The 25,449-nt window shown below is 37.7% G+C and overlaps 5 protein-coding genes across 7 annotated transcripts; 3 read left to right on the forward strand and 2 right to left on the reverse strand.

The window, feature by feature from the left end:
• Nucleotides 1-2,861: 2,861 nt before the first annotated feature.
• LOC111489945 (ankyrin repeat-containing protein NPR4-like) lies at nt 2,862-5,744 on the forward strand (the record flags this gene model as incomplete). Its single annotated transcript, XM_023138348.1, has 4 exons — nt 2,862-2,901; nt 3,206-3,351; nt 3,460-3,828; nt 5,094-5,744. Coding segments are annotated over 4 exons (1,206 nt in total), but the record flags the coding sequence as incomplete, so codon positions are not given.
• A 3,599-nt stretch (nt 5,745-9,343) lies between these two features.
• LOC111490098 (ankyrin repeat-containing protein ITN1-like) lies at nt 9,344-14,434 on the forward strand. The gene is made up of 5 exons (XM_023138584.1): nt 9,344-9,678; nt 11,257-11,736; nt 12,284-12,466; nt 12,537-12,976; nt 13,683-14,434. Exons 1-5 carry the CDS (start codon nt 9,378-9,380, stop codon nt 14,304-14,306), a joined length of 2,028 nt encoding a protein of 675 aa, XP_022994352.1. The 5' UTR covers nt 9,344-9,377; the 3' UTR covers nt 14,307-14,434.
• Nucleotides 14,435-15,573: 1,139 nt separating this feature from the next.
• On the forward strand, nt 15,574-20,323 carry LOC111490008 (aspartic proteinase-like). Its single transcript, XM_023138431.1, has 14 exons — nt 15,574-15,722; nt 16,095-16,461; nt 16,584-16,644; nt 16,793-16,887; nt 16,997-17,109; nt 17,201-17,366; nt 17,448-17,487; nt 17,642-17,706; nt 18,659-18,772; nt 18,906-18,970; nt 19,074-19,230; nt 19,632-19,751; nt 19,826-19,914; nt 20,001-20,323. Exons 2-14 carry the CDS (start codon nt 16,102-16,104, stop codon nt 20,083-20,085), a joined length of 1,530 nt encoding a protein of 509 aa, XP_022994199.1. The 5' UTR covers nt 15,574-15,722; nt 16,095-16,101; the 3' UTR covers nt 20,086-20,323.
• Nucleotides 20,324-21,248: 925 nt separating this feature from the next.
• Nucleotides 21,249-23,876, reverse strand: LOC111490006 (aminomethyltransferase, mitochondrial). Of its 3 annotated transcripts, none has more exons than XM_023138427.1 (4): nt 23,472-23,876; nt 22,385-22,946; nt 22,169-22,287; nt 21,249-21,940 (listed from the first exon to the last, which is right to left on the reverse strand). In XM_023138427.1, the coding sequence occupies exons 2-4, from the start codon at nt 22,940-22,942 to the stop codon at nt 21,394-21,396; spliced, it is 1,224 nt and encodes a 407-aa protein (XP_022994195.1). In that variant the 5' UTR covers nt 22,943-22,946; nt 23,472-23,876; the 3' UTR covers nt 21,249-21,393. The 3 variants fall into 3 exon arrangements, with proteins under 3 accessions (XP_022994195.1, XP_022994196.1, XP_022994194.1); XM_023138428.1 differs by having other exon boundaries at nt 22,385-22,978; XM_023138426.1 differs by having other exon boundaries at nt 22,385-22,951; nt 23,472-23,874.
• Nucleotides 23,877-25,062: 1,186 nt separating this feature from the next.
• Nucleotides 25,063-25,434, reverse strand: LOC111489946 (glycine-rich protein 5). Its single transcript, XM_023138349.1, has one exon. The coding sequence runs from the start codon at nt 25,432-25,434 to the stop codon at nt 25,063-25,065; it is 372 nt and encodes a 123-aa protein (XP_022994117.1).
• Nucleotides 25,435-25,449: the final 15 nt, after the last annotated feature.

Consider the following 25,449-nt stretch of genomic DNA (forward strand, 5'->3'; position numbering starts at 1 on the left):
GCAAGAAAATAACAGGAGGAAGAGAACGAAAGCTTTGAGATTTGTTGCTGAAAACACAGTACAAATGTTTCTTGATCAGGGAGATCGTAGCTTTGTTGTCCACATATAGCGTTGGTGGATTGCCTTCTCTTCTAATGAGTTTTTCCATCAGTCGCGCAAGCCAAACCCCCTGTGTGGCTGCTGTCGAAGTGGCGACGTACTCTGTTTCACAAGAAGACAAAGCAAGTACCTTCTGCTTAGTTGACTGTTAAATTGTGGAAGAAGAAAAAAAAAACAACTTTGAGATTTGTTGTTGCTGAAAATATGGTGCAAATGTTTGAGTTCTTCCATCAGCCGCACAAGCCAGACCCCTTGTGTGGCTGCTGTCGGAACGAAGATGTACTCTTCTTCGCAAGAAGACATAGCAACTACCTTCTGTTTAGTTGATTACCAGCAGATCGCGTCGCTTGAGAGGAAATAAATCATCCTGCTGGTGTTCTTACGATCATCAACGTCATCGGTCATGTCAGTATGACTGTAGCCAACCAGCTCAAGCTTCTTCTTTCCTCTCCCTGCACAGTATCCAAGGTAGTAGCTGAGCACGCCGAGATGGCTCATCTTGGACGGATTCCAACCTTTCCACCGACACGAATACCTCTTCGAAGTCCACTCCTTGCTTCTGACGTAGCCTTTTGCAGGTGCCCGCCAGAGTTGTCGCGGAGCTTCAAGCATGCAAGTCATTTCTCCTCAATGAGGAGGAGACGACCCTGCTTGTCGATAGCTGAAGCGGCATTCTTCTTCATTTGCTCAACGTCATTCACGTCAAGTAATGTTTCGATCAAAATTGCGACTTGCTCGAGTTGATGAGAGGAAATCCTTAAACAGAGAAAAAAGAATCGAAGAAAATTGTTGGAAAAAGAAATAAAAACAGAAAGCGCAAGATAACATGAGGAAAAAGAGAACGAAAGCTTTGAGATTTGGTTTAGGGTTTAGGGTTTATAAGAACCATATGTATTCAATTATTTAATTTAGTTTTGAAACATATCAATTCAATCACTATTAATAAATTATATTACACTTATAAATGAACACAACTCTCCATAATGATATGATATTGTGTACTTTAAATATAAGCTCTCATGGATTTGCTTTGCTTTAGTGTTGTAACGGCTCTAAATTTTACCTATTTAATCTAAGGTCATTACTATACTTTAGAATGCGGTATTTACCTTAAATGGGCTCTTATCATATATGTGACATATTTTAATAACAATCCTTATATTTAATACATAATTTAGGTTAGAATGCAAGACTAGAGAATAATTCAAATTTTAATATTATAATATAAATTTTCACATTAAGTAAATAAATAAATAATATATATATAAACATCGAACGTTATTCAGTTTTTTTAGCACGTGTTTCAAACGTCCCGAATTCGGGGTTTCTGAATTAGGGTTTTGATTTTAAGCGCTTTTTTATTGTTTTATATACTCCGTTCCTTCGACATTCTATTCTAAATCATCATTCCGGATCATTTCCCACAAAAATTTCAAAAAACATCGAATGTTACTCGATTTTTTCAGCACGTGCTTCAAACATCCCGGATTAGGTTTTCCAAATTAGGGTTTCGATTTTAAGCACTTTTTTTACTGTTTTATTTACTCGGTTTCTTCGACATTCTATTCTAAATCATCATGCCTAATCATTCCCCACAAAAATTTCGAAAAACATCGAACGTTACTCAAGTTTTTTAGCACGTGCTTCGAACGTCCCGGATTGGGGTTTTTGAATTAGGGTTTCGATTTTAAGCACTTTTTTATTGTTTTATACACTTCATTTCTTCGACATTCTATTCTAAATCATCATGTCTAATCATTTCCCACAAAAATTTCGAATATATATATATATATAAAATATATAAAAAGTTAGGCCGGACCGACGGTAGAGATGAAGATAGGGACTGAATTTTTCATTTTCGATACTATTTAGTTAAATAAAAAAAAATTCACTTTCACTCTTTCCCTTAATCATCCTCTCAAGACAACGAGACAACAATTAAATGGACATCTTTAGTTATAATCATATTTGTTAAAAATTGTGATTTTTTTCAATTTTATTCGTCCAAAAACGCTATTACAAATAAACGAGTAGATGATTCTTAAAAAAGATATAGTATTTAGTAATGGAATATTTTATACGGTAGACACGAGTTGAAGGCAGAAGACAAGTTATTCATAATATTTTGTACTGTAGATACGAGTTGAAGGCCGAAGACAAAAAATATTAATAGGAAATCATAATGGATGATAGGCCGTATGGCATATTCAAAGATGTTCATATTTTCTTTCACAACCTCTCAAGATGTTCGTATTCAAGATGACATATACACTCCTAAACACAAGTTGAGTGTTATTGACCTACACTCTCTATTTTCACTACTTAGAAGACAAAAGTGTTATTGACCTACACTCGTAAAGACAACTTGGATGTGATTAACATACACTCTCCAACTTGAGGGGGAGTGTTGTAGTTTAAATTTTCTAGTGGGTATTAGTTGCTCGCTTGTATCCTATCTAAAGGATATGAATATCAATGAGAACACGCTGTCGATTCCAATTCTATTTCTATTTTTCATTCTTAACATAATACGTAGACTATATTATAATTAATTAGTTATTATATTATATATTAGAGTGGAGAGTAACATGTTAGACAACTCTCCATGTATGATATTGTCCCGTTTGAGCATAAGCTTTCATGGCTTTGCTTTGGGTTTCCTCTAAATGCCTCGTACCCATGGAAATACTCAGTATTCCTCACTTATAAACCCTTTGCATAGCTCCCACACCCTTGTCACTCACTTGAAAATTCATGAGCAAATTGAGCTTCTTTTTGGCGTCATCTCCGCCAATTATTATGGTTTGTTTTTGTCCCATTACAATTCCTTTCAAACTCAGATGATATTGGGTTTGCTTTAGGGCTTCCTCAAAAGGTCTCATACCAATGAAAAAATATTTCTTTATATATATAAACCCATAAGTTAATGTGGGACTTTCATCATCCAACACAATGATATGATATTGCCTACTTTAAGTATAACCTCTAGTGGCTTTGCTTTGGCCTTCTCCAAAAGGCCTCATACCTTCTTGATTATAAACCCATCATTATTCCCTAAATTAGTCTGACTTTCATCCAATAACCTATTTGATGTTTTCTTTTACAGATATAGTTTTGCTTATTTTAATGTGGAACGAATCGATATCTATACTGCGAGACAAAAATGAAGACACGCCCTTACATATTATGGCTCGAAAGTCAACTTCAAAAGTCAAGATAAATCAATGGAAGACATTATATATCAAAGCACTAGTACGTATGAGCCATGCAGATAGTAGATATATTAACCAGTTCCAAAGATTAATAAATCAATCTGTTTTTTTTTTTTTCTTTTTTTTTTAAATTTTGATCCAGCTTTAGGATTCAAGAGTATATGCAAAAAAACAACTTAGGCAGAATCAAGCCCATCAAATGGTTGAACAGATGTGGCGTGCAGAAGATACGATGTTGACGTTCATCCTGTCTCCCACGAGCATCCTGCACGATGCTGCAAAAGTTGGAAATGCTGAATTTCTGAGACTGTTAATCGATTCAAACCCTGATTTTGGTTGGACTGTTGACCGAAATCAAAACAACATATTTCACATAGCAGATGAGAATAGACAAGAGAGTGTCTTTTGTTTAATGTATGAAATGGGCGAGTTGCTCGATCTATTGCCCTTCTATTTTGGTGAGGAAAATAACAGCTTGCTTGAACTAGCAGCAAATCTGCCCACCATCAGACTCATAGTCTCAATCTATATATCATATTTGTCTTTCGTTACTGTTACTAGGTATTTTATCCGGCTTTGACACAGCAAGGGCAGTCTCCATGGCTCGCCGATTGATTACTCTTCGACTCCACCCTTTTGGCCAATATATACAACCTCACCTTCCCCAACTTAATCGGTTTTCCCTTATCCAACATAGCCTCTTTCATTTTCTTCCCGATCTTCCCTTCATTCTCTACAGAAACCCTAACCTTAGATTCCTCATCAGCGTTCTCATCGAAAATATACAGAATCTTGAGAAGCTTATCGACCTTCTGTAGAGATTGACCTTCGAAATCTCGGCTGCACTGGCCTCTTCGCCAATCGAGTCGCCGCTGGCTCCTTTGCCCACTATGACGACTCTTCCGGCTTCAACAATGTCTTTGTCTCTTGCTCTAAGGGGTGTGGCTCCCTCTCCATCCATTGGACTTCACCACTTGCTATGACGCCAGCTTTGCCTACTACTCCTCTGTTGGCCTTCACTCTAGGCAATGGTGTTGTTGTGAATAGAATCACTATCTATGGATCTATCATTGTGGCTCTTCACCCACTTCTGATGATCTCTTTATTAATAAGTTAAAATATGTTCGAGATATTCTTACTTGTGCTCATTTGCTCGATAGCAAACTAGTCCACAGGGTGCATACCCCACTCCATCTCCCCCCCTCTCTTTCTTCGTCTAAAATACACTCAGAGCCCGCATTCTCAATTTCTACTCTCTTGTTCCTCTCTTCTTCATACTCACCATCGAACCCTCTCTCTCTCAATTCTCCTTCTTCCTCTCGGTTTCCCCCTTCTACTTCATGCGTTAGACATATGCTCGCTGGAGCCAAGGCAGCATCGCTACTGAGCAACGATCCCTCTGCAATTTTCAATGGCCAAGAAAATATTATGCGGCCTCCTTTGAACCATGTTGTTGACATCTTTACAAAAAGTGTTTCTCGACCTCTCTTTGAATTTTTCAGATCCAAGTTTCATGTTCGTTCAAATCCGATGCTCAACTTGCAGGGTGTAAGGATATTTAGTACTGAATTATAGTTTACCATTACGGCTTAACATAGGTATTTTTCATTTATTGTTTTTTCCATATGCTTGTAATTTATTTAATTATAAATAGATAACCATTTAGATCGGGTGGTTTTAGCCATTATTCTTTAGATGCTGGAATATAATTTCATTTGAATTATATGAGTTTATTATAGTGATTGAATACATATGTTTCAAAACTAAATTAAGTAATTGAAGGAAGTGGAGAAAATCTTAGAGCTTACAAAGAGGAGGAAGAACAACCTACGTGAATTGTTCACCGAAAACCACCAAGACTTAGTGAAAGAAGGAGAAAAATGGATGAAGAAAACAGCAAATTCGTGTATGTTGGTTGCAACTCTGATTGCTGCAATAGTTTTTGCTGCAATCTTCACCGTACCAGGCGGCAGCAACAACAACCACGACGTCCACACAGGCTCTCCTCTCTTTCTTCACCACAAATGGTTCACAGTGTTTGTGATATCAGATGCAACAGCTTTGATATCATCTTCAACATCAATACTATTGTTCTTGTCGATCATCACCTCACGTTGTGCCGAAGAAGAATTCCTAATCAGGTTGCCATTAAAGTTGGTGTTCGGTCTTGGAACACTGTTACTCTCAGTAATAAGCATGGTACTAGCTTTCACTGCCACGTTTTTTCTGTTCTATGGCAAAGATGCAGCTTGGGTTCCATTGCTTGTTGCTTTAATAGCTATTGTTCCAGTTTACTTGTTTAGTTTGCTACAGCTTAGCCTTTGGAGTGATGCATTCGCAGCGTTAACCGCCTCTTTGTGCTTCTTATCCAGGAATTACAAGTCCAGATCATCTTATCGAATGTATTTGTCCTCTGCAGACAAAAATGTATGAGTTAAGATGCCATTGTGTATTAAAATCATGTATCCTTTGGAGTTGTGTTTTGTATCCATTTCCTACCATAAAACTTGACATGCATAATCCATATTTTATCGTTTTCGGATTTTTATTTGATGGCACTTTTTATCGTATGGTAAGGTGTTAACTGTAACAATAAGTTGATATTGTCATTTCTCGGAGACTTTCATACCCTTACTGATAAGAAATAGAAATAGAAAATAGAATTGGAAAGGTGTATATTATAATTGATATTGATATCCTTTAAATATGATACAAGAAGTACAAATGAGGAAAATATAAAATAATTAAATATTGAGAATAAAATAAAATATATTGTAAATCAAATCATAAATAAAACATATAATATCGAAGATATATTCCATAATTAAATATATTCTTCAATATCTCAACACTTACAAGAAATGTTTTGTTCTTCTTCTAACTGATGTGTGATCTCACAGTCCACCCCTTCCCACCCTTCGAGACCTAGTGTCCTTATACAATGTGGCAGTGTAGGTCTTGGGCTGAAGCTTGAATAGTTGCACTTATGTTTAAGTTGTAGCTCTTAGGGTTAGATCGGGGCATTTTTGTTATTTAGTTTTCGCTATTTTCTTGATGGTTATTGTTATTTGAAATAGATTTTACGAACATTTAAGTTCATGACATCGTTTATGAAATATTTTAAATGAATTTTTCGCTTATTAGATATGTCATGCATGTAGAGGTCATTTTGTTTTTACTAGGAAAAATAGAGTCATTACATAAAATATTTTCATTCTAAGTACAAGTCACACCGCTATACCTATAATTAAACTCTTATCCACTATAAGATAAGTTGTGTTCATAAATATAATCATTATAAGTAGATATTTCACGGGTTATGCATAATTACTATTGAGTCAAAAGTCTATTTTACTCTTAGATCTTACACATTAAGTATCACTGATCTTCTAATAAATAATTTATTTATAATACAACAATAAACTAAATCAAGTCTTCAAAATGATAAACATATTAAATCAACTACAAAACATTCTTATTTGCACGGGTCCATAACTCACTCAAGATTAGGATTGAGTCGCATATGATAATTAAACTTCTATATTTATGAATAAAAATTAAATATTTTATGGTTCACTCGTATATCGTGATATTCTCACTCACATGTATCTACATGAATGATTCGATCAAATCATTTGTAACCATTACAATGTGGGTCCTACAAAAATAAGATATTTATTTTTACCTATATACTATAGAATTTTCGACGCTCTTAATAAGCTGTATTTGAAGGCTATTATCATTCTCCATTCCAAAGCAAAGGTGGTGCAGTTGACTTCAATGCGTCAACCCCTCACGACGCCTAGGCCTTTTAGTGGTCGGAGTCGATTACGAGCAGTGATGCAGATGCTAAAAGGACTGCAATGACATCGACTATGAAACAACAACTTAGACGCACGTGGGTTGCCTGTGCAAGGGGATCAATGACCATTAAACTCTAACAAAAACTACAACTGAACTTGACCGTTTTAAACTCATGCACACAAGAAATTGTAACGACCCATGTTTAGGATTCAAAATTTGGATTGACCTCGACATTCTCTTATATTTCTTACAACATGGTCATATTGTCTACTTCTCACTTTATGAGAGTGAAGACTATTCCTATAGACCGACACGAGAGCTTCCGACATGCTTTGTTCTCACTCACGATGCATCCTAAGAAAACTCTTGGGAGGTCACTCAACATAGAATTGCTCCAAGTAAAACACGTTTAATCATGAAGTTCCTATGATTGAGCCACATAAAAGAAAAGTACATTAAGACCACATCTAAATGAAAGCGATTTTGAGAATAGGATGACTGAGAAAAATGAAAGTCATCCTATGCTTGTCTATGAAGTTCTTACGAAATAGCTGCCGAAAAAAAAAAATGCACCTTATTGGTATAGGTCATAGTTTTTATAAAAACTCAAACCTACCGTTACCAGATATTGTCTATTTTGACCTCTTACGTATCGTCGTTAGCCTCACGATTTTAAAAAGTGTCAGTTAGTCGGGTGTCATATTTCACAATTATCCACAAATGTTGTATTAAAAAATATTATTAAATTGTTTTAATATAATATTGACCCCTCAAAATTGCCTACAATATAGGGTCTTAAAAAAATCAGAAAAAGACAAAGTTGAAACTCGCGCTCTTAAAGTATTATTTGTAAACACATGTGACTGTGATGTTCATTATTTTAATTATTATTTATTTTGCATTGAAGTGGTATATATCATTTTTGTATTTTATTTTCTGACAAAAATGAGCCAATGACAGCTGTAATTCGGGAGGTCAATCTAATACACATCAGATCTTGAATACACGTTGACTTCAACGTTCACATTTCTCTGTCTTCCACGTCATTTTTAATTTAAATTACTGATTTACTCAACTTTTAAATAAACTCCCAATTTTAATCTTAGCTCACTTTCAATTTTTATTCTAAATATTGATTAATAATAATTAAAACACATTTTTATAATAATTTTAAAGACTAAATTTTAGAATGTGTACGCTTGAGTTGAGTTAGGTTGGAAAAACTTTAGGATCAATCTCGAGTTGGTTGGGTTGGTAATACGAGTAACTGGAACAAAATTTACCGTCCAACCCAGAATTTGGTTGGGTTTGGTTATCGGGTTGTTCTTTTTAATTATTTTTTTAAAAAAAAATCATATTTATCTATAATATATGTTATATTAATAACGAAAATCTCGTAAATTTTAAATATAATACAACACTGACATTAAATGTTTATAATCATTTTTTTAAAAGTAAAGTAGAGTTGGGTTGTGTTGTAACCCTATTTTCGGATTAATCGAGTTGACTCGACTAGAAAAATATCAACCCGCAAACTGAATTGAATTTTCACGTTTCTAAAAATTCAACTGAACTTAGAAAAAAAAAATTAGCCTAATTTAACTTTTATTGTAACAACCTAAGCCCACTACTATATATTGTCATCTTTAACCTTTCATTTTTGGATTTTCTCTTACGGTTTTAAAACGCATCTATTAGGGAGAGATTTTCACTCTTATAAAGAATGTTTGATTCTCCTCCCCAACCAATGTAGGATCTCGGGTGGATTGGGGGGCTCTACATTGATTGGAGAAGGGAACAAGTGCGAGCTAGAACGCTGGGCTCCAAGAGGGGGGATGGATGGATTGTGAGATCCTATATCGGCTGAGGAGAAGAACAAAATAATAATTTATAAATGTGTGAATAACTCTCCCTAGCAGACACGTTTTAAAAACGTTAGAAAAAAAATTCGAAAGGAAAAACCCAAAGATAACAATATCTACTACTAGTGAGTTTGGATTATTACATTCATAGTTTGTATCGGGTAGTTCACATTGATCGGAATGTCCACGAATGTGAAAACTACTAAAGTAGATCTTAATTAATGTACAATTAACATGTCAAGTATAGTTAAATTTGACCAAGTAAATGTATTTAAACAATAATAATAAAAAAAAAAAAACATGCATAAAATTATTAGTATATGGTCGGCAGACCACTCGCGATTATCCCGTAGTCAAAAGGGTTCATTAAGATTCAATCGCTCATCATTCCAAAGCAAAGATGAAACCCTTTACACGCAGGCCTTCTACTTCTTCCTCCACTAAATCAACCCCTGGCCGTCACGACGGCAAGGCTGTTCGGTGGTCGGAGCCGGTCACCGGCGTTGACTCTGCTGCAGTAAAGGACCACAATGGCGTCAACAACGATGAAGACGAAGACTTTGAGGTCGGTGAAGATGAGTCACCGGCGCGTGGGGATGAAGAAAATCCGCTACCGCTTGAGATTTACGGCAAACCGTTAGATCCCAAGACTAAAGATCTGAGCTGGCCTATGTCCAAATTTCACAGCTTCAGATTTTCCAGTAAGTTTTTACTCTTCCCATTTTAACCTCTAATTTACTCTAATTTACCTTTTAGTCCTTAATTTAGGATCTATAAATAAATAAATAAATAAATAAATAAATAAATAAATAATAATAATAATAAATTTATTTTGTCCCTGCCCATGCCCCTAGTACGTGTACCAATAAATGTCATTTCTGATATTAGGTAGGTATTAAAATCAATAATATCAATAAAATTTATTCAATTTTGGGTATTGTTTTTATTTTTGTTTCTTATTTTAAAATATAATCATTTAAGATATTTATTTTTTATATTATCAATTATTTATTCATATATATGTTGATATTGAAATGTATTGATCTACCTAGACTAGTCAACTCATGACCTTACTTGATTGGTCACGATATAAAAAGTTTATCTACTTTTATTTATTTATTTATTTATATATATATATATATATATATATATTTTAAACATTAATTCAATTTTTGAAAACTAAAACAAATTATATATATATTTTTGAATTAGTCTTTTAATAGGTGAAAAATAAGTATAATTTTCAAAAAAATATTTGATTTATTTATCATATTTACTGTCTTATTTACCTCAAATGTCTTCAATAAAAAAAATAAAATAATAATAGCTTAAGATAGTGAATATTTGCAAGAAGAGGGTTAGAATGATGTTAATGGACTCGGATGGTCAAAAATTTATACGATCTCTAGGAAAGAAGCCAACATCATATATGAAGCGTAAAGGAGTTACTCCACTTCAAAGAGAGTAGTTGATTAGAACATAGATGATTTAGATGGGCCACATGAGAAGAAGAAGAGGCATAAGAGGGATTACTCGTGGTCAAATTTGCGTAGTTGGCCAATTGGACGTTTTCAAAAGTATACTCCAAAGACAAGTAATGAAATAAGTTGTGTTTATGGGTATAATAATTACATGCAAGTCGATCATTTACAAGTTATTTGTAGGTACAATTGAATTAAAAGTCTATTTTATCCCTATAATTATATGTAAGGTGTCATTCATGTTTGATTAACAATATGTTTATGATCCTAGTATAAATTAAGTCTCTCAATGTAGTAAGAAGGTGAACACCCATGGTTCTAGTTTTAAAATAAGTAAGGAAACTACTCATCTACCTTTCTACCCTCCCTAGAAGTGAATTTCATCTCGTGAAATTATGTTATGAAATGATAGGCTTACTGAATCAGCTACAAAAGCTAATCCCACTCATGCAAATCAAAAAACAAAACCCAACATGCAGAAGTTCGTAACTTACTAAAATTAAGATCCAAATTTAGATTTATAAAGAAATTGTTATCAAGATAAGACACTCAACCTTATCGGTTTAGTATGGATCTTTTAGACTATTTCTTAAACATGATCGTCTTATATGTCAACAAAAGATTATTCAATGAATCATGAGACGCCTAGTTCATCCTTCCGTCAATATAATTTGAGAAAGGAAAAAGAACCCTTAAATCGTCCTCATATAATACCTCGTTAAAATTTAATTAGTGATAACTTGGATTCAATGTTCAAACTCTTTAACTTGTTACACTTTGACCCGTTACACTTTTCAGAGAGTAGAAGAATGGACAATCGTCCACTGCGTGTTCAACTATACCAAGCTGCACAAAATGGCGACTGGAAGACTGCTCAGTACATGAATATTCTGTATCCAGGAGTCCTGACTATGGTCATAAGCGACCGATGCGAAACTGTTCTTCACATAGCAACTCGAGCCAAGAAGGCTTTTTTTGTGAAGGAGTTGGTGAACTTCCTCGACCGACATGACTTGGGCTTGAAAAACAAATATGGAAACACAGCCCTTTGCATCGCTGCAGCCTCAGGCGCAGTCGATATCGCCAAGCTAATGGTTTCCAAGTTTGAAGCTTTGCCGCTCATTCGTGGGTCCGGAAATTCAACCCCAGTTTTGATCGCCGCTAGATACAAACACAAGCACATGGTCTCCTATCTCCTCTCCAAGACCCCCGTCTATGGCTCCGCAATTCAAGAGCAAATGGAGCTTCTCATTGGCGCCATCTCGGCAGATTATTATGGTTTGTTTTAAATTTTTGTTAAGAATCACGACTCTCTATGGTATGATATTGTCCACTTTGAACATGAGCTTTTATGACTTTGCTTTGGGCTTCTCCAAAAGACCTCATACCAATAGAGGGAGTATTATTTGATTAACAAAGTACGTCTTTCATTAATCGAGACTCGACTCTTTTTTTCTTTTGGAGTCCTTTGCTCGAAATTTGAGGAGATTCTATTGGCATGGCTAAGTTTAGGGCATGACTCTGATACCATGTTAGAAATCACGACTCTCCACAATGGTATGATATTGTCCACTTCGAGTATAAGCTCTCATGGCTTTGCTTTGGGTTTCCCCAAAAGGGCTCATATCAATGGAGAGAGTATTCTTTGATTATACTTTCATCCAACAATGATATTGTCCACCTTTGAGTATAAGCTCGGGTGACTTTGCTTTTGGGCTTCCCAAAAGGCATCATACCAATGGAAATGTATTCTAAATCCATGATCATTTTAAATTAGCCAACGTGGGACAATCTTTAACAACTTCATGATTGCTTTCTTCTACAGATATAGCTTTGCTTATTTTAAAGTGGAACCCGTTGTTAGTTCTCGAGCGAGACTTCAATGACGATACGCCCTTGCATATCATGGCTCGTAGGTCGAATGCAATTGGTAAGAAAAACAAACCAACCAAGTGGCAATCATACATTATTGATTGTGAAGAACAAACATCTAATCTCTTAGTCAAAGGTATATATTTTAATCGCTTGTGTTTTTTTTTTTTTTTAGCTATTCGTTTTTTAATTTAATCTATCTTTAGGAATCAAGCGTATGCACAAACATAAACTCATGCAGATTCAAGCTCATCAAATGGTTGAATTGATGTGGAGTGTTGTTTTGGATGAGATTCCAGAAGATGAGATATTGCAGTTCATCATGTTTCCCACGAGCATCTTGCACGATGCTGCTAGAGTTGGGAATGTTGAATTTTTGAGATTGATAATCAATTCATACCCTGATCTTGCTTGGAAAGTTGATAGCGATCGAAAGAGTATATTTCATGTAGCGGTTGAAAATCGACAAGAGAGTGTTTTTAGTTTAATTTATGAAATGGGTGAGTTCTTGGATTACTTACCATTCTATTTTGATGAGGAAAATATCAGCTTGCTTGAACTAGCGGCGAAAAAGGCGGATCTAAATCATCTCAATCGAGTGTCGGGAGCTGCCTTTCAAATGCATAAAGAGCTTCTGTGGTTTAAGGTATCGTGAGTTTATAAGTTATGAATGTCATTTCTGTGTTGGTTAAGGCTTTGTGGGAAACCAAAAACAAAATCATGTGAGTTTACTATACACACTCTTATAAATAATATTTCGTTATCCTCTCCCACCGATGTGGGATCTCACAACAACCCTCCTTCCGGGCCCAACGCCCTCACTGACACACTGCTCGATATCTAACTTTGACACCATTTGTAACGGCCTAAACCTACCACTAGCAGATATTGTCCTCTTTGAACTTCCCTTTTCGAACTTCCCCTCAAGGTTTTTAGAACACATCTCCTAGAGAGAGGTTTTCACACTCTTCTAAAAAAATGTTTCATTCTTCTCCCCAACCGATGTGAGATCTCACAATCCACCTTCCTTCGGGGCCCAGCGTTCTCACTGGCACTCGTTCCCTTCTCCAATCGATGTAGGACCTCCCAATCCACCTCCTTCAGAGCCCAGCATCCTTGCTGGCACACCACCTCATGTCCATCCCCTTCAGGGTTCAACCTCCTTGCAATGTTAGGTTAGCAGAAATCTAGCATGTGTTTCTACCAACGGTGAGTTGGAGCTATTTCAATTACACTCAAAATGAATAATATCATATCATTATTGGAAGTTCATAATTCCTAACAAGTAGCTTTTCAAAATGGTTAGTAGTGATTCAATACATATGTTTCTAAACTAAACTATGCAATTGAAGGAAGTGGAGAAGATCGTAGAGCTTACAATGAGGAGAAAGAAAGGAAAGCGAAACCCACGTGAATTATTCACCAAAGAACACCGAAACTTAGTGGAAGAAGGAGAAAAATGGATGAAGAAAACAGCAAATTCATGCATGTTGGTTGCAACTCTAATTGCCACCGTTGTTTTTGCTGCAATTTTCACCGTACCAGGCGGCAACAACAACAACCACGACATCAACACCGGCTCTCCTCTCTTTCTCCGCCACAAATGGTTCACAGTGTTCGTGATATCAGATGCAACAGCTTTGATATCATCTTCAACATCAATACTATTGTTTTTGTCGATCCTCACGTCGCGTTGTGCCGAAGAAGACTTCCTAATTTGGTTGCCATTAAAGTTGGTGTGCGGACTTGGAACACTGTTCTTGTCAGTACTGAGCATGGTGCTAGCTTTCAGTGCTACGTTCTTCCTGTTCTATGGGAAAGACACGGATTGGGTTCCTTTGCTTGTTGCTGGGATGGCGATTGTTCCAGTTTATTGTTTTGGTGTGCTACAGTTTAGGCTTTGGGCTGATGCGTTAGCAGCTTTGCAGGCTTCTTATTACTTGTATTTCAAGAATTGGAAGTTCATATTGTTCTGATCTCTCAATCATTTGTTCTTTCCGTAAAATCTTCCCATAAAGGTGGAACTTGAGTATTTATATGAAAACCCTTTTAGCGTTTTTGTGTTCTCTTTGCAAATTAGGTTAAAGAGTGAACAAAACCGAATCGAATAGAGGTCGATTTCCTTTCTCCCACCTTTGTGGTTTGATATGTTATTGTGATATCCCATATTGGTTGGGGAAGAGAACGAAACACTCTTTATAATGGTATGGAAACTTTTCCGAGACGTTTTAAAGATTTTGAGAAGAAGCCGGAAGGGAAAACCCAAATAAGACAATATCTGGTAGCGGTGGGCTAAAGGGTGTAGAAAGTCCAAATGGGATAATATCTGCTAGTGGTCGGGCAAACCCAAATGGGACAATATCGACTAGTGGTCAGACAAACCCAAATGAGACAATATCTGCTAGTGGTCGAGCAAACACAAATAGGATAATATCTACTAGTGGGGGGTCTGAGCTGTTATATTTCCCTAGCAGACCCGTTTTAAAGCTTGAGTAAAAGCCCAAAGAGGACTGAGCTTTTATATTTATGTTAACTCAAATTTGTCTCGTACTATATCTTTTTCTATTAACTTGGTGTCAGAAGAGTACATCGATTGAAGAGGAGAACAAAATATTGTTTCTTTTCTATAATATACAAGGTAAACGCGGAAGGGAAAGCCCAAAAAAGACAATATTTGCTATGGGTGGACTTGCTGTTACAAATAGTTTCAGAACCAGATAATGAGCGGTGTGCCAACGAAGACGTTGGACCCTTGAGAGAGGTGAATTGTGAGACCTCAAATTGATTGAAGAAGAAAACGATAAACATTTCTTATAAGAGTAGAAACCTCTACATAACAAACGCGTTTTAAAATTATGAGACTGATGACGACAAGTAACAGGCCAATAGGTAACCTTAGAATTACACATCAAACCTCATAGGAATTGAATTTTCGAGTTATTTTAAATAAATCTTACTTATGTTCACAAATAATAACTAGTAGAATTCAAATATCATATCATCAAAAGTAATAAACGTTAAATCATCTTAATTTTTCATAATAATTTGGAAGGTAAAATATGTTTGTTGGGTAAAAATGTCAACTCAGCTCATCCAATCAAATTTTAAATTTTAAAAAAATTTAAACTTTATTCGAGTTGGATGTTACCCTACCAAAAATGCTTTCTTTTCGGATCCCAAATTCGAATCAGAAACGTAGACGGCTCTACAGAAATCCCGGGAGGAAACACAACGTTGACTCCACACAACGGACGGCTCAGATCGAATCATTTCTTACGGTTGTTGAATTGGGTTTGCCTCATTTGTTTCTCCTTCGTTTATAAAGAGGTAGGGAGAGAAATTTGCGTGCCAACTCCCCAATTTTCTCCACCGTTTGAAATCCTTCGCTGTTGGTGCGTTTTCTCTTCGTTTGATTACAGATTTTTGTGCCATGATCCTTTTAGTTTTTGGGTTTTCATTTTTTGACTCCATTGTTTGCTTCATCGACAATTTGGTAACTGGGTTTTGTTTGTTCTTTTCATAATGTGATCATGATCTTGATGGGTTGTTCTGCTGATCATGTTTCCCTTTTGATCTTTAAGTTTTTGGATGCTTACGGGTCTGTAATCCCATTTGATCGTATGATATTTAGGGTTTGTTCTTTCTTTTGTCCTGCAATTTGGGGAAGTTTGAAATGTTGTGTTTCATTTTCTTGGATTGAATGATTATGTAGGAAATCTCATTGTTCATGATTTCTAAATTGGATCATCTCTTTAAACTTGTAGGTTACCAATGGCGTTGCCCCACTTCAAAGCGGCTTTCTTATGTTTGTTCTTGTTGGTTTCATTTAATATTGTATCATCTGCATCTGGGTTGCTTAGAGTTGGACTGAAGAAGATTAAATTAGACTCAAAAAGCCAGCTAGCAGCCCGGCTTCAGTCCAAGGATCCAGAGATTTTGAAAGCTACTTTCAGAAAGTCCAATAGTAATCTTGGACAATCTTCTGATACTGATATTGTTGTGTTAAAGAACTACATGGATGCTCAGTACTATGGTGAGATTGCCATTGGTACACCCCCACAAAAGTTCACTGTGATTTTCGACACCGGCAGCTCGAATCTATGGGTGCCTTCTGCAAAATGCTTGTTTTCTGTAAGGTTCTATCATGTTGATTATAACAGAAAGTAAATCATTCAAGTAGAAATGATATTTTTTGGAGTATACTATGATTATAGGCCACATACTCTCACATTTCTTTGTATGTTTTTGTGTAGTTGGCTTGTCATTTCCATGCCAAATACAAGTCGAGCCACTCTAGTTCATACAAGAAAAACGGTACTTCCCGATTTCCATAAGTCGGACTGAATTGTAATTATTAGTACTTATTTTGATGTGGGGATGTTTGTAGATTGTACTTGTGTGACGTGATATAGCAATTATACAATTGCAGTCCAAAATAATTCGGTTTATCGACTTTGTGCAGGGACATCTGCTTCGATACGGTATGGCACTGGAGCGGTCTCTGGTTTCTTTAGTAATGACAATGTCCGAGTTGGAGATCTAGTGGTGAAGAATCAGGTAACTTTTTGCATTAACTATTTTTCTATCGAATTAAATCGTTGGAATGTCGAGAATTAAATCGTTGGAATTTCGATGGTTCGATACTTATAGCTATTGTCTCGTTTAGGATTTCATTGAGGCAACCAGAGAACCAAGTCTTACGTTTCTTGTGGCCAAGTTTGACGGGTTGTTGGGACTTGGTTTTCAAGAGATCTCTGTTGGTAATGCTGTCCCAGTATGGTAGGACATTTTCATCCAATATTACTGATTATTGTTTAAGATTTCTTGGCTTGTAGAGGCTCGTATGAGGCGTTTGTAATTTTCTTCTCAGGTATAACATGGTTGATCAAGATCTTGTTAAGGAACCAGTCTTTTCGTTTTGGCTCAATCGCAACGTTGAGGAGGAAGGTGGTGAAATTGTGTTTGGTGGAGTCGACCCAAAGCACTATAAGGGCGAGCATACTTACGTTCCTGTCACACAGAAAGGTTATTGGCAGGTTGGTTGCCATGCCTTCATCTCGTATCTGCCCCGTTTATATCGTTCTTACTCACCATGTTTAAATTGTTCTGATTTGTAGTTTGACATGGGCGATGTTCTCATAGACGGTGAACCTACTGGTATGCTTCCATAAATCACATATTAATTATAATGTATCTGAAAAACTCGAATCTAAAATGATTTAGGCATGAATGAAGTTTTATTTTTTAATTCTTATATGGGGATTGAGTTTTACATTTACGTGCTTCTAATTAAAGAAAATTGTTATTTCAGGATATTGTGGTGGTGGTTGTTCAGCCATAGCTGATTCTGGAACTTCACTGTTGGCTGGTCCAACTGTGAGTACATAAACTTAACCTTTTCCTTCCTTTTCACCTGTAACTTCACTGGCTTCACATATGTTACCATGTTGCATAGTACTTTTTGAATCAATAAGTTGGAACTTTTCTTTGTTTCTTTGAAATGTGTAAGATCCCACATCAGTGGTAGAGGGGAACGAAACATTTCTTATAAGAGTGTGAAAACCTCCTCTCCCTAACAGACGTATTTTAAAACGTGAGGCTGACGACAATACGTAACAAGTCAAAGCAAACAATATCTGCTAGTGGTGGACTTGGACTTTTACAAATGATATTAGAGCTAGACACAAGGGGGTGTGTCAGCGAGGATGCTGGACCCCAAGGGGGTGTGTCAGCGAGGACGTTGGATCCCAAGGGGGTGGTGGTGGGTCAGCGAGGACGTTGGATCCCAAGGGGGTGGTGGTGGGTCAGCGAGGACGCTAGACCCCTAGGGTTGACGATGTGAAAACCTAACGGTGGTTGGAAAGGAGAATGAAACATTTCTTATAAGAGTGTGGAAACCTAACGGTGGACTTGGGCTGTTACAAATAGCATCAAAGATAGACACCAGGCTGTGTGCTAGCGAGGACGCTGGCCCCCAAAGGGGTGGATTATGAAATCTCATATCGGTTGGAGGGGGGTACGAAACATTTCTTTGAAGAGTGTGGAAACCTCTCCCTAACAAATGCGTTTTAAAACTGTGGTTGACGATGGTATGTAACAGGCCAAAGCGGATAATATCTGATAGCTGTGGATGGACTTGAGCGGTTACAAAATGTCTCAAGCATATGGAAGCTTGTTAACCTAAGATTTTGGGCTTTAACTTGGAGCGTGTGTGTAAATATATATATAATTCACTTCTTAGCCTTACGATTAAGTAGAACCGCTTTGACTTTGTCTTTTAAGTTGGGTCGAATAGCTACTTACTACAATGTTTGTCTATTTCTTATAGCCCATTATAACCATGATCAACCATGCCATTGGAGCTAAAGGAGTCATTAGTCAGGAATGCAAGGCAGTTGTTGCACAGTATGGGCAAACCATTATGGATTTGCTTTCATCCGAGGCAAGTTACTGTTATCCTTTTTTAACTCCCTGATTCTTAACATTATGATTTCTTTATAGACTCTGCTTAAGAGACCCAATATTTAAACCTTCTATACATTATTGACCTCTTGCTTTTTCGCTATCTTCAACAGGCAGATCCGAAGAAGATCTGTTCTCAAATTAAGTTGTGTACTTTCGATGGGGCCCGAGGAGTGAGGTGAATCCTTTTTTTTGGTACCACAATAGTCCTGCTATATGAAATCATCCTCACTAATTTACTTGGTGAATCGTTGATCCGTGAAATTATGTTGTTCGTGTAGCATGGGGATTGCGAGTGTGGTGGATGAGAAGGCTGGCAAATCATCTGATGGTCTACGCGATGCCATGTGCCCTGCATGTGAGATGATGGTCGTCTGGATGCAAAATCAACTTCGTCAGAATCAAACTAAAGAACGAATAATGAACTACATCAACGAGGTGAAAAAATCTCTTACTTGAAGAATGTTCCAGGTTCTTTAGAATATTTGTGTGATATCCCACATCGGTTGGAGAGAGGAACAAAGCATTGCTTATTATAAGGGTGTGGAAACCTCTCCGTATCGGACTGTTACAAATGGTATCAGAGTCAGACACCGGACGGTGTGCCAACGAGGACACTGGGCCCCCGAGAGAATGGATTGTGACATCCCACATTGGTCGGAGAGGGGAACGAAGCATTGCTTATAAGGGTGTGGAAACCTCTCCCTAACAGACATGTTTTAAAACTGTGAGGTTGACGGTGATACGTAACGGGTCAAAATAGACCATATCTGCCAGCGGTAGGCTTGGATTGTTATAATTTGGTTCTTGATGACTGAACTAGTTAACTCTTCTTGCAGCTATGTGATCATATGCCTAGTCCAATGGGACAATCTGCCGTTGACTGTGGAAGCCTTTCTTCCATGCCTATTGTTTCCTTCACCATTGGTGACAAAGTTTTTGACCTTACCCCACAAGAGGTAAAATACTTGTTTCTTTGATATTACACTTTTTTTTTACCAACCTTCTCTAACACGGTGAGCAATGTGAACAGTACGTCCTCAAGGTGGGCGAAGGTCGTGCAGCTCAGTGCATCAGTGGATTTACTGCGTTAGATGTTCCTCCTCCTCGTGGACCCCTCTGGTATAAGTTTTACCATTCATTTTGCTGTCAAAATCATTCAAAATAACCATTACCTTTCATTAAGAACCTGTTTTTGTTGGCCACAGGATCCTGGGAGATGTCTTCATGGGTCGATACCACACAGTGTTCGATTTTGGCAAGCTGAGAGTCGGGTTTGCAGAGGCAGCATGAAGAAAGAAACTTCTTGTTTGGTGGCTTTGTTTGGTATGCCTTTAAAGCTTATTATGCATATGAGCCATTTAAGTTGAAGTTTATGAACATATGGAATGTTAAGAAGGGAAACCCCCAAATTTGTAAATGCTTGCTACTGTGTCCTCTTTTATTGATACAGCTTGTACAGTAGCTTGAGTATCTCTGCTGATTTATATACTAACAGAAGCTGATATATATTTGGATATAAGTTGTGTTATCTCGATTCATAAAACAACCTTGAAAAACACAAACTTAGAAAAATTTGCTTCCAAAATCTCCCAGAAAATGAAGCTGCTTGAACAATCTTGCTGCATTTTTCTGTTCTTGAGCATGTTGGGATGGTTGTAACATGTTCATCACCAAGGACATTCCCGTGGTTGCTAAATATAGCAATGTTGATGACATTTAGCACGGTCCCAACAATGAACTCTCACCTATTGATGTGTAACATTCTAGCCTCGCTGCTAGTAGATATTGTCCGTTTAGGCCCATCCCAACAATGCTGAAATTCAAGCTCACCGCTAGAGATATTGTTCGTTTAGGACCGTTATGTATCACTTCTAGCTTCACGGCTTTAAAACACGTATGTTAGAAAGAGGTTGCCACACCATCGTAAGGAATGCTCCTAGGGTGAGGAGAGGTTTCCACACTTTTACGAGGAAATCTCTTCAATGAATGTGGGATCTCACAATCCATTGTCTTTAGGGGCACAACATTCTTGCTGGCACACAGTCTGGTGTATGGCTCTGATACCATTGGTAACAGTTCAAGCCTATTGCCAGTAGATGCCCGTTTTGGCTTATAGACTGATTGTCGTCAATCTCATTGTTTTAAAATATGTCTAGGTTTACACATTATGACTTTTTGCTTTATGAGAAGCATCAATTCCTTAATCGAAAAGGCAAACATGGAATATTTAAAGTCTCTAAATGATAATCAAGAATATCAATGGTCAATTTTACGCTCTACAGTTTTCCCTTTTTTTTTTTTTTCCACGAATCACATTCCAATTCATCCTCCGTTCTTTTGTTCATTTACAAACAAAGTTTTAAGATATTTTCAAAATATTTGAGTTTTGTGTCTAATAAGATATTGATCATCTAAGCAGCTAATAAGTTCGTAAAGAATAAGTCAATAACCGGTTAAATGCATTGTTGAAACTCGTCAACTTCATACTTTTCAAGGCGGGTAATGTAAACGGGTTCAATGCAAGATTACATTTTTATGATCAAGGAAGTTCTGAGAAAAATGTTGTGGACAGGACAACATTGTAAACATGAAGAACAATTATGTGGGCTTGTAGTATTTTGTAGGAACAAATGGCATTTTAGTGACGGCACCATCGTAGGTCTTTCCTCTGATAACAATCTTCACTTTGGTGCCAGCCTTGTGTGATCCAGATTTCACATAACCCATAGCAATGTTCTTCTTCAGGCTTGGGCTAAATCCTCCACTCGTGATTTCCCCAATGTTTTTCCCTTCCTCGTTCTGAATCTCACTGTGGCTTCTTGCAGGAGGCCCCGACGAGACGAAACCGACACGCCTTACTGCTGGACCCTCTTCGAGTTGTTTCAGAATCACCTCGGCACCGAGAAAACCGCCTTCTGCTCTCCTTCTTTTTCCTATGGCCCATGTTAGCCCTGCCTCGACTGGCGTTGTGTGTTGTTCCATGTCATTGCCATATAAACACAGGCCTGCTTCGAGTCGAAGACTGTCTCGTGCACCTAGTCCTGTCAATCTCACCTTCCCTTCTGACTTCTCCAGGATTGCTTTGGCAAGATCCAGTGCGTGCTCTGATGGCACTGAGATTTCAAATCCATCTTCACCTGTGTACCTGAGTATTTCAGGAGTATAAGAAAGTGTAAGGTGTTCCATTTTTGATACCACTCGCAAAGTCGGAATGCCTTGAAACAAGATGATAATTGAGCTTGATATTGAAGCAAAACGATGAATAAATCGACTTGAACCAGTTTTCTCAAGCACAGTTGATAAATGATGTTATGATAAATCAACATGGCTCGTTCAGAGTGGAAAAAGAAATGCAGGCCTAAAGGAAGCATACCCTGTCCTGGTGAGGAAGCAATGAGCTCCATTGATATCCAATATGCGAAACTCGCCGAAGTAAAGCTTGCTCAGATCGTCTTTCGTCAAATGTTGTAGAACTGGTGCAGCAAGAGGGCCCTTGGTATACAATCAAATCAAGCAAACATGTAAAGAATAGAACAAAGCAATCGACCTGAACCAAATGGTTCGATGAGTTCAACAATTTAGTATAAACCTGGAGTGCTAGAAGAGATCTCTCATCATGAATATGCCACGAGACGTCTCCGCCTTTCGCCTTGAAGGCCTTCATATGCTCCTCGATGTGAGCTAAATCCTTGTCTCTGCACCCCGCATTCACAACCAAGTATAAGTGGTCATCGGTCACCTTGGTGATCACCGAATCGTCGATAGCTCCACCTTTTTCGTTGGTAAAGACAGTAAGTGTTCCAGTTCCAGGAGCAAGCCCAGCAACATCAGCAATAACAAGTGTTTCAAGGAAAGGGATAGAGTCCTTCCCCTTGAGGCTCAGTCCACACATATGAGAAACATCAAACAGTCCACCATTTTGCCTGCAGTTCACAGTTGAATCCATTATCGAATCCTTGTACTGAATAGGCATGCTCCACCCAGCAAATGGAACCATCTTTCCACCATGAGCAACATGGAAATCAAATAGAGCAGTTTTTTTTAGCTCAGACTCTGCAGCAAAGAATCGACGCCCCACGGATTTCTTATCAGCCTGAGCAAGACGGCGGGTTATCGATTGCCCCAGTTGCCACAGACCTCCCCTCATCTTGCTAGTCTATAAATTAAACCACAGCATGAACCCCTAATGAAGATAACTAAAAGCCTAAGAGTAGAAGCAAAAACGAATTAAGAACAAGAACAGTTCGATTTACAAGCTGCTAATGATATGCAAATTCCTCCAGATGAACAAAACTATTTAGCATAAGTCGTAGATCTTAAGCAGGTAGCATGAAGAACCCATATGGCACATTGCAGATGCAAAACATCAAGCGCATTAAATTTTGAATCACCGTCTGGAACAATTATAAACTGACCATCTAAAGAACAATCTAACAAGACAAGATTACAGACAGAATTCCAAGTTCCCTTTCGTGAACACCAAATTTCATCAAGCACATTTATGAATGCGATTCAAAATCGATTTCCAAGATCCCATCAAACAATCCCAAAAACTCACAAAACCAATCGAACAATCCCAAGACGAACAGAGAAGTTATGAGAAAAGATAAGAACACAGATGGGAAAACGCAATGTAAGCAGATAAAAAGACATGAAATCAAGAGGGAATCACTTACAGAAATGGATTATTTTCAAATTTAGCTCTTCAAGAAAACAAATCTGAGAGCCTACAAGAGCATTTGTGGATCAGTGTTGAGCTATCAGGAGGAGAGAAAGGCTTGAAGCTTTATATGTGGAACAAAAGAATGATAATCAAAAGAAAATGGATGGTGGTGGCACAGTCTCACACATACCCCAATCTCTTTAAACTCCCAGCCCATTCATCCGTTGCTTCGATCGTGTTTATACCCAAAATGTAAAACCAAATCCATCAACAGAGAATCTCCACCGCTTATGACAAAGTGGTGGGATCCTATGGCTGACCGACGGAGATCAGTTGAAAGTCTAGGATCGTTCCCATGGTGCTCCGTACAGGGTATCAGAATGCCTCACCAAAGTTCGGTGGGCGATCGCTTAAGAACTAGGAAATGGAAATGAAGATCAAGATCTTAACTTGGTTGTGTTTAGTATAATTTCCATTGGTATTGAAACATAATGCATTAATTAGGGTTTAGGGTGTTTTTAGGAATGGTGTGAATTAGCAAATTAAGCGGCCATGTGTTTTGGAGGCTAGGTGATCAGGGTATCTATGGCTCGTTTAGGTTTAAACGAGATGATCATACGTTAGGATATGTTACAGATATTTGATCTAGTTTTGAACGATTTTAGGTCTCTCTCAAATTTACGATATGCATATCTAACTTTTATTTGGAGTTATTTACTGAGTATTGGTAATATTCATCCTTTCAAAAAATTGTTTTTAGGTGTGACAGGAATGTTGTTGGTTGTGTCATTAGTTGTAATAGTCCAAGTCCACTGCTATTAGATATTGTCCGTTTTGGCTCGTTATGTATCATCGGCAGTCTCACGATTTTTAAAATGCATATACTATGGAGAAGGTCTAGTCGTATTCCAACCAGTGGCTCGCACTGTCCAGTGACTGGCTCTGATACCATTTGTAACGGCTCAAGCCCACTACTAGCAGATATTGTCTACTTTGGCCCGTGGTATCGGAATCAGGTTTTGAGCGGTGTGTCAGCGAGGACACTAGGCCCCAATAGGGATGTGGGTTGTGAGATCCAACATCGGTTGGAGAGGGGAACGAAACATTCATTATAAAGGTGTGGAAACCTTTCTCTAGGAGACGCGTTTTAAAAACCTTGAGGAGAAGGCCGAAAGAAAAAACCCAAAAAGAACAATATATGTTAGCGGTGGGCTTGGACTATTACAAATAGTATCAGGGCCAGTTATCGAACAATACGAGCCACTTGTCGGAGTAGGGCTATACCCTTTCCATACGTTTTAAAATCGTGAGCCTGACGACAATACGTAACGGGCAAAACTGGATAATATCTGTTACCGATGAACTTAGATTGTCAGTGATTTTGACCGATTGAACTATACTCAATTAGTGATAGGAAAATTTTTCTATACAACCGTGAATATGAGTATGACTCTTTGTCATAGTTCATAATAAAAACCAAATTCATTTACTTGAAGACATAATTATAACATGAAATCACACAAATGAAGAAAACAAACAAACACTTCAACAGAATAACACCAAATTTGGTAACTTCACTGTCACTTTCAGACACAATTTTGAACTCAAGGCAGTCCACCTCCAAATCCACCACCAGCTCCTCCTCCAGCGCCGCCACCTAAAACGCCACTGCCACTGCCACCACCACCGCCGAACCCTCCACCTCCACCACCGCCGAGCCCCCCAATTCCAGACCCAAATCCCGCTCCACCTCCACTGCCAAAGCCCGAACCACCACCTAATCCACCGCCGCCACCACCACCAAACCCTCCACCACCGCCGAGACCACCGCCATAACCAGGAAAGAACTGGAAATAGCCTGTCTTTTCACTTCCAAACCCTCCCCCAGTGCCAACAAGCCTTCTGGGCTCCGAGGCACAGATTAGTGCAAACAGAACCAGCAGCCAGAGGAATTTCAAAGCCAAAAAAGAACCCATAATTTGTTTTCAAAT

This window comes from Cucurbita maxima, unplaced genomic scaffold, assembly GCF_002738345.1.
Source record: "Cucurbita maxima cultivar Rimu unplaced genomic scaffold, Cmax_1.0 Cma_Scf00015, whole genome shotgun sequence".
Taxonomy (NCBI): Eukaryota; Viridiplantae; Streptophyta; class Magnoliopsida; order Cucurbitales; family Cucurbitaceae; genus Cucurbita; species Cucurbita maxima.